The sequence below is a fragment of the Salvia splendens genome, chromosome 19, assembly GCF_004379255.2.
Source record: "Salvia splendens isolate huo1 chromosome 19, SspV2, whole genome shotgun sequence".
NCBI classification, from domain to species: Eukaryota; Viridiplantae; Streptophyta; class Magnoliopsida; order Lamiales; family Lamiaceae; genus Salvia; species Salvia splendens.
The window spans coordinates 1,490,491-1,502,922 of record NC_056050.1 but is presented as its reverse complement, the minus strand read 5'-3'; the positions used below and the strand labels follow the sequence as shown (position 1 = coordinate 1,502,922).

The following is a 12,432-nucleotide window of genomic DNA, read 5'->3' as shown; positions in this document are numbered from 1 at the left end:
TATGACTTGTGAATCACAATGGACTTTGAGAGATTTGACGAGCAGACTTTGCGCTAACTGGAGTCCGGCCAGGAGGGCTTCGTACTCGGCTTCATTATTAGTAGTGGGGAATAGGAACCGAAGTGAGTAGGTTACCTCGTGTCCGTCGGGAGCGACAAGTAAAATACCAGCTCCACTTCCCATCTTGTTTGAAGCTCCATCTACGAATCCGCTCCAGCAGTCCGGCGGCTCTACTTCGGATTCCAAGGGCTGTACTAGTTCGGCATTGGCAGAATTCTTCTGTTCGGCAATAACAGGAATTGCTTGATCGAACTTTGCTTCTGCAAGAAAATCTGCCAAGGCTTGTCCCTTGATAGCTTTCCGAGGTAGATACTCGATTGAGTGTTCTCCCAGCTCTATGGCCCATTTGGCGATTCTGCCTGATGCTTCTGGTTTGGTCAAAACTTGCCGAAGAGGCAGATCGGTTAAGACGCATACCTTGTGAGCGTAGAAGTATGGCCGCAGTCTCCTTGCTGCATTTACTAACGCCAGAGCAATTTTTTCCAGAGGTTGATACCTTGTTTCTGGACCTCTTAATGCTCGGCTTGTAAAGTAGATGGGAAACTGCTTTAGGCCTTCTTCTCGTACAAGCACCGCGCTGATGGTTTGATCCGATGCCGCTAAGTATAAGAATATTACTTCGGCTTCGGTTGGAGCAGAGAGAATAGGAAGCTCGGCTAGATAACTTTTGAGCTCGTCAAAGGCCTTTTTCTGCTCGGCTCCCCACTCGAACTTTGGTGCCTTTTTCAACACCTTGAAGAACGGCAGTTGCTTTTCGGCTGCTTGGGAAAGGAATCGATTCAGTGCGGCTAGACATCCGGTTAGCCTTTGCACGTCATGTATGGACTTCGGCATTGCCATGTCCTGAACGACTTGAACTTTTGAGGGGTTTGCCTTGAGTCCGTCCTTTGAAACCCAACAACCCAGAAACTTTCCCGAATCTGCCAAAAAGGTACACTTTTGGGGATTAAGTTTGAGGTTGGCTTTCTTGAGCACGTTGAGAGTGGACTTGAGGTTGTCTTCGTACTCCGAAGTGCTTTTGCTTTTGACAACTATGTCGTCGACATACACTTCAACCTGCTTTCCGATTAGGTGCCGAAAAAGCTTGTCTACCATCCTTTGATAAGTGGCTCCGGCATTCTTTAAACCGAATGGCATCTTTTTATAAGCGAAAATGCCGAAATCGGTAATGAAAGCTGTTTTCGGAGCGTCACTCTCATCCATCAACACCTGGTGATATCCTTTGTATAGATCAAGAAAACAGAAAATTTCGAAGCCGATCAAAGCTTCTACTTTTTTATCTATATTCGGAAGGGGATAGCAATCTTTAGGACAGTGCTTGTTTAGATCGGTAAAATCTATGCACATCCGCCATCCTCCTTCCTTTTTCTTGATCATGACAGGATTGGCCACCCACGAAGGATATTTCACCTCGAATAGTACATCCGCTTTTAGTAATTGGCGGACTTCGTCATGGATGACTTGGCTTCTTTCTGCCGCAAAGAGTCTTTGCTTCTGTTTTACTGGCCGGATTGAAGGATCAATATTTAACCGATGAGTGATTACCTCGGGGGGCACTCCGGTCATGTCCAACGAAGACCATGCAAAGACATCTTTGTACTCCTTGAGGAGCTGAATGGTCTTTTCTCGGAGTAGAGGCGTTCCTGCGAAGCCGATCTTGACCGTTCTGGATGGATCGTCATCGTATAACCGAACGGTCATTGAGTTCGGCTCTGAAGTGACTTCGGCCATCTCGCTTGCCTCTGACTCCGGTTGCTGTGATTGCTATGCTTGATGGTGCCGAACTGATTGCTCGGCACTTTTAAGCGCAATCTGCAAACATTCTTTTGCTCTCTTTTGATCACCTCGGATGACCGCTATCCCACCTTTAGTGGGGATCTTGATGGTGAGGTGATAAGTAGAGCAAACGGCCCGAACTGTGTTGAGCCAGTCTCTCCCCAGGATGATGTTGTACGGGGACCGAGCTTTTACCACAAAGAACTCGATCATCGTATTGGAGCTTGTAGGCGCTTTTCCCACCGTGATCGGAAGGCTGATAATACCTTCAGGGCGGGTGTCTTCCTGGGCGAAACTTTTCAGAGGAAGTGGAGCCGGACTGAGCCGAGCTGGATCCACTTCCATTTTATCAAAACATTCTTTAAAAAGAACGCTGACTGACGCTCCTGTATCCACAAATACTCTGTGGATCAGTTTGTTTGCCACTCCGGCTTGAATGACAATAGCGTCTTGGTGAGGAGAGATGGCCGGGACGGGATCGGCATCTGAAAATGTAATCACTTCGTCTTTCTTCAGCCTTTTATGTGTCGGCTCCTCTTGATTGGAACCTCTGCGTTCTGCTTTTAGGGACGACTTAATTTTCCCGGCAGGGAGAGCATCAATAGTCTGGATTACTCCATCATATTGCGGCTCGTCGTCGTCTTCGGGATCTTCATGCCTTTTCGGATCCTGAGGATTGCAGTTCGCACCTCTCTGCTTTTTGTTCTTTTTCGGCTGCTTGCTTTGGTATTTTTTTAACGTTCCTGTTTTCACAAGAACATCAATACCTGCAGCCAAATTTCGGCACTCCTCGGTATCATGACCGTGGGCTTGATGGAAGGAGCAATATTGATCCTGAGGTCGCCGCGCGGCTGATTTCGTCATCCGCTTTGGTTTTTCGAACATATCGGAATGTAGTTCGAAAATTTCCGTTCTTGACTTGTTTAATGGTATGAACTGAGCGGGCGGCTTCTCAGGATTGAGCCGTGGCCCCAATCTGCCTTGTACCGGTGCCCTTTGAATTCTTTCAAAAGGAGTTCGGCGAGGAAGCACCTGGCCGCTTTGATCGGGCTTCTTTTTCTCTTCTTGGGATGAGCTGTCTAAAGACCGTTTTCGACGGTCTGCCTCATCCGCACGAGAAAACTGGTCCGCAATGTCCCACATTTCTTGAGCTGTTTGCGGGCCGCACTCCACGAGCTTTCTGTAGAGAGCTCCGGGCAGGATTCCATTTTGGAATGCCGAAATGACAAGTAGATCATTGAGATTATCTACTTGTAGGCATTCCTTATGGAATCTCGTCAGGAAGTCGCTGATCTTTTCGTCGCGACCTTGACGTATAGAAAGCAGCTGAGCCGAGGTAATTCGGACTTCCGCTTTCTGAAAGAACCTCCTATGAAAAGCATCCATTAGATCTCGGTAGGATCGAATGCTGTCCTGAGGAAGGCTGTCGAACCACCTTCTGGCGTTCCCGATGAGCAACTCGGGGAACAGCTTGCACATGTGGACCTCATTGAGACCCTGGTTCGCCATATTATATTGATAGCATCCCAAGAAGTCATGAGGATCCACTAGCCCGTCATAAGTCGTTGACGGTATCCGGTAGTTCCGCGGCAAAGGAGTTCGGATGATATCGTCCGAGAACGGAGTCTTTAATGCTCCGTACATGGCGAACCCGACATCTCTTCGGTACGGAGGAGAAGGAGTTCTCCTGTGATTCCGGTGCCGAGGAGAAACAGGAACATGTCGGGGTTGAGGATTCTTCTTCCTGGAAGACACGGCACTACTGCGGTGGTGACTTTCATGTCTGGATGAGGAAGGAGAATCTACCGTTTTCGTCTTCGGCTGTTGGCTCTTTTGCAGGAAGGTTAAGAACTCCTCCTGCTTCTCAGCCAAGAACAGCTTGACAGCCTCATTCAAATCAGGCTGCTGGGAAGACTCGGTGTGTGGACCTTTTGAGCGGCTTGTTCCTTCACCGTGAGAACTGGATACAGACTTCTCACGAGGCTGCTTTCCAGGCCTATGGGCTGCTGGGTTAGCTTCCTCATGGTCATCACGGACGGAGGCACGGGAGTTGTGCGATCTGGCATGCATTTTTTTTTTTTGTAGTGGAAAAAGGGTCAAAAATTCGCTTTATCACAGATTTGGTTCTTCGTTTCCCACAGACGGCGCCAGTGATGAATCCGCGAATTTTTGGTGGTAGTAAATGCAGGAAAGTAGAGATCACAACACAGAGATTTACGTGGTTCGATTTACTGAGGTAAATCTACGTCCACGGGAAGAAAAGAGAGCAGAGTTGTATTGCTTGATCTGTTTTCTACAGCTTACAAATACAAGCTTGCTATATGATATTTTCTCTCTAGAGTTGGTGAATCCTCTATCGGATCTAAGTTCCGTTTATATATAGAACTGAGATCGTGGCTTGCATCACCACCCTAAGTCGTGGAGGTCACGGAGGTCATGAGATCCTGCATGGCCACTAATTAGGCGGTGGCTTACATCATCAGTAATTATGTCGTGGATGTCGTGGAGGTCATGAGAGCCTGCATGGGTCCACCACTAGATAGATCGTGTCTCCCAGTTCGGTATTGCCGAGCAGCTTTTGCCGATGCTGAGAGTAGAGCTTGATGCCGACCTGAGGGCAGAGCTTGATTGGTTGGCTTTTACCGAGCTGTAGGCTGAGGCCGAACTCTTTGGTTGTGCCGAACTGAACTCTTAGCCGAACTCTTTGGTCATGCCGAACTAATACTCTTTCTCGGGCTTTGTGCTGGCTTGTTTAGTACGTACTCCATCAATTACTATTAGTTATTCCTTTGGGTCTTATTATCTTAGCAATAAATTAAAAGTATTCGGGCCCGAAAGAGTAATCTCTCTCTGTCTCATTAAAAATGAAAGCATTTTCTTTTTTTGGGTTGTCCTATTAAAAGTGAAACGCTTCTTAAAATGGTAGTAGTAAGACCATCTCTACTTTATCATTTATCTCACTTTACTCTCTTTTCATTAACTCACGTAACAAAACTTTATAAAATCTCATGCCGAAAACCAAATGTTTTATATTTATTGGGACAGGGGGAAAACTAAATAGTAGACAGTAGTAGTATAAACAGAAGCAGCTTCTGTTAAGGAAATGTAAATAACCAATTATGAAGTGGGGGCAAATGAGTACTAGATAAGTTGTTCCACTCACCTGTTAAGTTATTCATGGCAAGATTCAGTGTTTGGAGGTTTTGTAAATGGTCCAAATTTGTGTGTATGCTTCCAGTTAGGTTATTTCCAGAGAGGTCCATGAATTCCAATGAGGAAAGGTTGAAGAGAGAATAGGGAATATTTCCTATCAAAATATGTCAAATAAGGTTAATTCAAATTATTAAATCAATGTGAAGGCTCCTTGAATTAGTTAAATAAAGGGGTTAAAAACACAATAAATGTAGCAATGTTTATTAGAAATATGAAGTATAATGTAATAGACTAACAATCTACGAGTTTATAAACATACCTGCCAACTTATTAGAATATAGATCCAACTCTAATATTGATGAGAGGTGCCCAATTTGTCTTGGTATGTCACCTAAAATGACAAAGTTACTTACAAAATTTTATAAGAAAGTATGTGAAAGAATCCTAAAATCATGAAATAATAATAAGTAAATGTCAATTTTGGTCCTAAACATATGACAAAAATACGAATCTGGTCTAAAACATTCACTTTAAAACAGGTCCTTAACAAATGAAAATGTCGACGAAGTAGTCCTTCTGCTCGATGGTTCCATAAAAAACTAACAGTCGACGCTAATTGCACAGTGGTATTACCGTTAATTTTGACAGGACCGTCTAAAAATACCGCTCCGACAAGGATTTAATTAGTTATGGACCTATTTTTGAGAAAAAATGAATATTTTTGACCAAATTCATATTTTGGTAATATGTTTATGACCAAAATTAACCTTTACTCAATAATAATCCATGAAAAAAGAAGAAAAAATGCTTCTTTCGTGATGCAAACAATCAGCTCAATATCTTCAAAATATTTAGGCATCATTAATTTTCCCACCTAGGTAATCTGGGTTGTCCAATTGATGATAATTAGGGCGGATTAGCAGAGACACGGCGATGGCAGATTTTCAGAGAGTGACGGTGTAGGTGGATTTGGAGAGAGAGAGTGAGTTAGAAGGAAGACAGAAGGAGAGTTAGAAGAGTGACGGCGATGGCAAATGATTTGCAGAGAGAGTTGGGAGAGAAACAGAGCAGCGGAACAAAATTATTAGAAGAGAGAAAATATGAAATGTAAAATCTAAAATTACTTTTAATATATACCAAAACAACCTCTTTTGTGTAGATAAGCGCTTTGATTTGCACTAGATTATCCGACAGCCACATGGGAATAACATTTGGCCGGGATTGTTTATTACAACAAATTACAATAAAGTTCATGAATTTTACAACAAGTTTTAAGCCAGTGAAAAAAAATCAAAATTCATAATATTAGTAATCAATTGTCCTAATTATTATCACAAAATTCAAAATTAAGATACTTGTCTTAAAATAATATATGAAGCACAAATTCCGGGCTAATAGAGTTTTCGCACCTGTTAAGTTGTTCCTGCTAAGATATAACTCCTCCATCTTGCTGCACTTATATATATTCCTTGGAATATTTCCATATATTTGATTGACACTGAGAAATAATCTCTTCAGTTTCGGAGCATTATTGCATATATCACTTGGGAGCTCGCCTGATAGCTGGTTAAACCCCAGATCAATGTCTTCCAATAAAGACATATTTGTAAGGATACCTCTCGGTATTTCTCCGGTAAAGTTGTTAGATGTTGCGTTTACTTGCTTCAAACGGCGTAGTTTAGACAGCTCCGCGGGTAAGGCACCTATGAAATTGTTGGAGCTGATGTCCAAGGACTGGAGAAACGTTAGGTTTCCCAGATGTGGAGTGAGCTTTCCATGGAGGGCGAAGTTCGAGAGGTTGAGAGCTGTCACCCTGTGGTGTTTGATACCACATGAGACGCCGTTCCAGTCACATATGGAAGTGTTGGTGAGCCAGCTGTTGCTCAAGACGCCATTTGTGTCGACAATGATGGCATTTTTGAACGCAAGTAGAGCGTCTTGATCGGTGGAGAAATCGGTTAGTGTTGAGGATGAGGTGAGGGTGAAGAAGATGTTTAATGTAATCAAAAGCATGAGTGAAAAAGGAAGTAAGAAAGAGGTATCCATGAAAGTGGTAGTAAATTGGAATGATGATGAAGTTGTTAAAGAAAGAGGGTATTAAATAGTACTCCCGCCTCCCATTGATTGTCCACTTTCACTTATTACCACAAGTGATAAGTATACCTCACATAACACTAACTCATTTAACTCATATTTTATTATAAAACTAATATATAAAAGTGAAACTCATATTCCACTGACCTTTTAAATCCACTTTCGTTAATATTTCTTAGAATCCGTACCAAAACTAAAGTGGACAATCATTAGGGGATGGAGGGAGTAATAAAAAATAAATGAAATGGAGATATTTTGTCTTCTCAAGAATGAAGTTAGCTAAGAAAAGTGTTCATTTTCAAGTTGCAATCATATAACAAGATTTCCTATTTAGGGTTTACTATTTCTCAAATAATATATTATTTGTAGAAGTTGTGGCTTAGCACAATCAATGCAGCTGCATGGAAGTGCATGGCACTTAAGGTGTGGTTCAACGCATTGAAGCAAGAAGCTCAAGAAAAGTTTGAGCAACTAGCTGTTAGGTAGTTGGTAGTTATAACTGATTTTTAAAGTGAAGTCTTGTTCACTTTCTTTTTAGCTCGTTTCTTGCTTGTTGTATAAATAGAAGGATAGTTAGTTTGTTGAAGAAGTTTTTTTGAGCTTCAGTTTTCTGAGTGTGTACACGATTGAATAGATCAATAATATTCCTTTTTTTTCACCCTCAAAGATTCATCTTCTTCCCGGATACAAACCCTACTTTCTATTCTTGCTTCGTTGATCGTTTTGATCTTCATTAAAACCAACATTAATCATAGCCACAATTTAACTCGAATAGATGCATCGTGAATGTAATAAAATAATCGAGTGTTCAATTAGGTCCACCATGCATGGACCTAATTAGGTCAACATAATATACAAAAACATAACGTGAATATAGATTTAATTGACCTACAAAAACAAAAGGTTGACTTAGGTCTACGTATAATACAAAAACATAGCATGGACTTAGGTCCACATATTAAATGCATGGCCAGAAAAAGTGCTAAGTACATTTCCACATATTGAGAAACTGTCTATTGCTTCTTGACTTATATAGGTCTTCATATTAAATACAAAAACATAACGTGGATTTAGGTCCCCACTTATATGGAAGCATCTAATTTTTCCAACGAACCCTAATAATACACTACTCATTTTTATTTTCTCTTTAAGACTTTTTTTCAAATATAGAAACACATTTCCGAATTCTCTACTGAATTAGAAATGCTCCACTTAGAGTGGGTCGAAACGAGGATATAGTTACACCTTGGATATATTCGAGGATATTTTGATACTATTGGTTCTTATATATCATTACGATTTTTGTCTTCTCAACAATAAAATATTCATTTTCAAGTTGCAATCATTTAACAAGATTTCCAATTTTAGTGTTTATTATTTCTCAAAAAATCTATTAATCATCACAATTTAACTCGAATAGATGCATCGTGTATATAATCAAATAATTGAGTGTTCATAAATATCTATAAAAAAACTTAAATGTAGACTCAATGTAATATACAAAATCATAAATGGACTTAGGTCCACATATTAAATGCATGGCCAGAAAAATGCTAAGAACAGTTCCACGTATAGAGAAACTGTCTATTGTTTCTTGACTTATATGAACTTGAACTTAGGTCCACTTGTATGGATTCATCTAATTTTTCAATTGAAAACAACACTTTGGTGGTAATCATTACGTTCTATCTTGTTCTAATATAGTTAAAATAATATATGAACTTGAACTTAGGTCCACATGAAAATATAATAATTTAGATTCTATCTTGTTCTAATATAGTTATATATAGTTACACCTTGGATATATATTTACGATTTTTAGCAGTACAAACTGTGGAATCATTTTCTCTCCTATCGTACCATTTTAAATATGCTTAAAAAAAGAAGAAGAATGACTAAGAGCTGTAAATTTATGTCGTTTTATTTGGTTGAAATTAGAATAAACTTATGTAGGGAGTTAATACTAGAAAGAGAAATGCATGTGGACACGATAATGTAGTCTAGCTTTCATTAAATGCAAATGTTCATCGTCAACTTTGTTATGCGTGTGGGAACCACTCGACGTAGTTGGAAATTTATGATACTTTTGACAAATAATAGTTCTCCTCTGTTCCACTCCATCTTTCATTTTTTCTTTATCCAACTTAAAATCTCCACTATTCATATTTAGAAACAAATTTCTCTCTCCTCTTTTTATTAAAATATCCAATTACTTTTTTTCATTTTATTTTATCATACACATCTGCTCACCTAATATCTTGTGTCATTTAATATTATGGACTTTTTAAATGGGATGGATGAGTATTGGCTATTTGCTAAGATTAATATTCCATCTGTTTGTTTTTAGTCAATTCAATAAAAATTACTCCCTCCGTCCCACATAATTTGACCCAGTTTTCCATTTTGGGTCGTCCCACATAATTTGACCAATTTCACTTTTACTATTTTTGGTAGTGGACCACATATTCAACTAACTCATTCATACTCACATTTAATTATAAAACTAATATTTAAAAGTAAGACCCACATTCCACTAACTTTTTCAACTCACTTTTCATTACATTTCTTAAAACCCGTGCCCGGTCAAAGTGTCCCAAATTATGTGGGACGGAGGGAGTATACATTTACAATTTTTGAAAAAGTATATTCGCAAAACAGTATCAACGTATATTCAACTACCCGTCAATTTCACTATATCTTCATTAATATCCCAATTACCTTTTTTCTCAACAATTTCTAAAATTTCTAAAATTTCTAAAATTTCAACAATTTCTAAAATTTTGTCAGTCAGCAAGTTTGGCATCCTAACTAGAACGGGAAGAGTGTCAGAGTACTATATTGGTTCGTATTTAATTGCTTAAGCAAAGATACTATAGTGAAAAATGGAATCAGGGCAGCTTAACTAATTAGCTTATTCAAGAATTGATATGTTTTAAAAGCTCATACAGTGTTTCTATAGCTGTTAAGATGCAGTGTCTTAAAAGCTTATACGATGTGAAAATATTTGGATGATCGTGCTATAATATGCTAGATATTAGAGAATTTTAGTTAATGAAAAAAATTGAATAGAGATGCAATTCAAAAAAATGTGTTGAGAACATACTTTTAGATACTTCCTCCGTCCCATGCTTGCACTCTTCTATTTCGTCTCGTCACAAACTGCTTACAATATTTATAGTTTAAGTTAGAATTAATATATATAATTAATATGATAGATTAAGTTAATAGCTCCTTTATTAAGTGATATCTAATTACACTTGAAATTTTAATTTAATTACACTAAAAAATCAATCTCAAATTTACGGCTTAAAATAAAAAGTGCGAGTAACATGAGACGGAGGGGTATTAAAATTTATTTTCAAATCTCATAAAACTGTTTAAGAACATATTCTTAGGCAAAAATGAAAACATTATTATAATATTGGTCTTGTTTGAGTATAGAAGAAGCAACCCATTAGCAGTGGTGCATTCCGTTGCACTGATTCTGAAAGGGATATCGAAATCTGTGAGCGGAATGTAGTGAAGATCGTGGCTCTCATAATCGGCTTCGTCTTTGTCTTTGATTTCGAAAATCGTGCAATGAGATGGGTTCCTCTTGAAGCAAACTAGGGCGGGAGGGGGTTTTATTTTGCCGTAGTCGGAATTGAGCAGATTGAGCCATGATTTGCAAACGCATTTGCTGATTGCAACGCTTCGGAATGGGAGGCGTGAGAGGATGTTGGTCGTTAATTCTGATGGCAGAATTCGGAAGAAATCACGCCCCATTAGTGGAGAAGAGGCAGAGCAGGTGAATAAGAATTAGGGCTTTAATAAATCTAATTATGAATTTATTCACGCAAAAAAGGTTGAAACCCTGACCGAAGACTTCCACATCCTGGCCCGATAATATTACGAGGGGTGTACAATTGGCTCGAGGCTAAATTGTCCTTTATAAAATTGTAAAAACATAAAATAAAAGCTAAATTAAAACTCAAAACCTCAAAAATTAAATTTAAAAACGCAGATCGGAAAATAGTGAGTTTATAGATTGATATTGACGTTTGTACTTAATCAGTCTTTTCTTTTAGTAGCTTTTTTCCTTTAAATTATTTTTCATTAGAATGTAGATTATGTTTGAAGATTTATTTCCTTGTTTATTTTTAAGTGTCCATTAAATAATTCCTATTTATGAAGCTAAATAGATTGCATTAATTCCACAAATTGTATTGACGTTAAATCCACGGCTATTCACAGAGACAAGACGAAGAGCACATGCATTGAAGCAACGAAAGTAGAGAATCCGAAATTGTTGAGTGAGAATAGTTCTTGTCTTGTTGGAGTAGTAGATGAGCCGATGTTTATTCAGTAACATCAAAATGTCCCATCTTTGAAAAGTTCAATTGGACCAACACACATAATCCCAATCAAAATCAAACTGAAAATCAGAAGTACTCAACTTGTACACTACGGTCTAAGATTGCTTTCTCGTCTTGGTATTCCTTCATCATCCAGATGACAATTTCTTCGTCCTCCTCTATACAAGAATGAGATTGATTAATGGGCTGGTTCTATTGCAACCGCCCAGCGATTTCCGGAATAAAAAACCGCCTAGCGCTCGGCGGTTCCGTGGCGCTAGGCGGTGCGCTGGGCGATCCGCTCGGCGCTATTGCAGTGTCCGGATCGCCCAGCGCACCGCCTAGCGCCACGGAACCGCCGAGCGCTAGGCGGTTTTTTGCAGCGTCCGAATCGCCTAGCGCGAATTTTTTATTTTTTTTTATTTAATGTTTTTTTTATGAAACTCATTCTTTGTTATTTCTCTTTTATAGTGACATCCGTGAATGTTTTATGTTCCACTTTCGATGTGGGACAAACTCATTCTTGGTTGTTTCTATTTTATAGAGACATCCTTGAATGTTTCATGTTCCACTTTCGATGTGGCACAAACTCATTCTTGGTTGTTTCTATTTTATAGAGACATCCTTGAATGTTTCATGTTCCACTTTCGATGTGGGACAAACTCATTCTTGGTTGTTTCTATTTTATAGAGACATCCTTGAATGTTTCATGTTCCACTTTCGATGTGAGACAAACTCATTCTTGGTTGTTTCTATTTTATAGAGACAAACTCATTCTTGTGTCATTTAATAATGTGGACATTTTCAATGGGACGGAGGAGTATTGGATATTTGCTAAGATTAATATTCCATCTGTTTGTTTTTAGTCAATTCAATAAAAATTATACATTTACAATTTTTGAAAAAGTATATTCGTAGAACAGTATCAACATATATTCAACTACCTGTCAATTTCATTCTATCTTCATTAATATCCCAATTACCTTTTTTTCTCTACATGTTATATTTCAACAAT

At 38.9% G+C, this 12,432-nt stretch overlaps 1 protein-coding gene across 2 annotated transcripts in view; it reads right to left on the bottom strand.

Annotated features, from left to right (window-relative positions):
• Window positions 1-7,045, bottom strand: part of LOC121779700 (LRR receptor-like serine/threonine-protein kinase FLS2) — a 29,747-nt gene extending 22,702 nt beyond the window's left edge. For both annotated transcript variants that reach the window (XM_042177072.1, XM_042177074.1), the window contains exons 1-3: window positions 6,399-7,045; window positions 5,309-5,380; window positions 5,000-5,143 (exon numbers count right to left, since the gene is read on the bottom strand). In XM_042177072.1, coding sequence (XP_042033006.1) covers window positions 5,000-5,143; window positions 5,309-5,380; window positions 6,399-7,035 — 853 coding nt within the window. In that variant the 5' untranslated portion in view covers window positions 7,036-7,045. The remainder of the gene's footprint in view (window positions 1-4,999; window positions 5,144-5,308; window positions 5,381-6,398) is intronic.
• Between the last annotated feature and the right edge of the window lie 5,387 nt (window positions 7,046-12,432).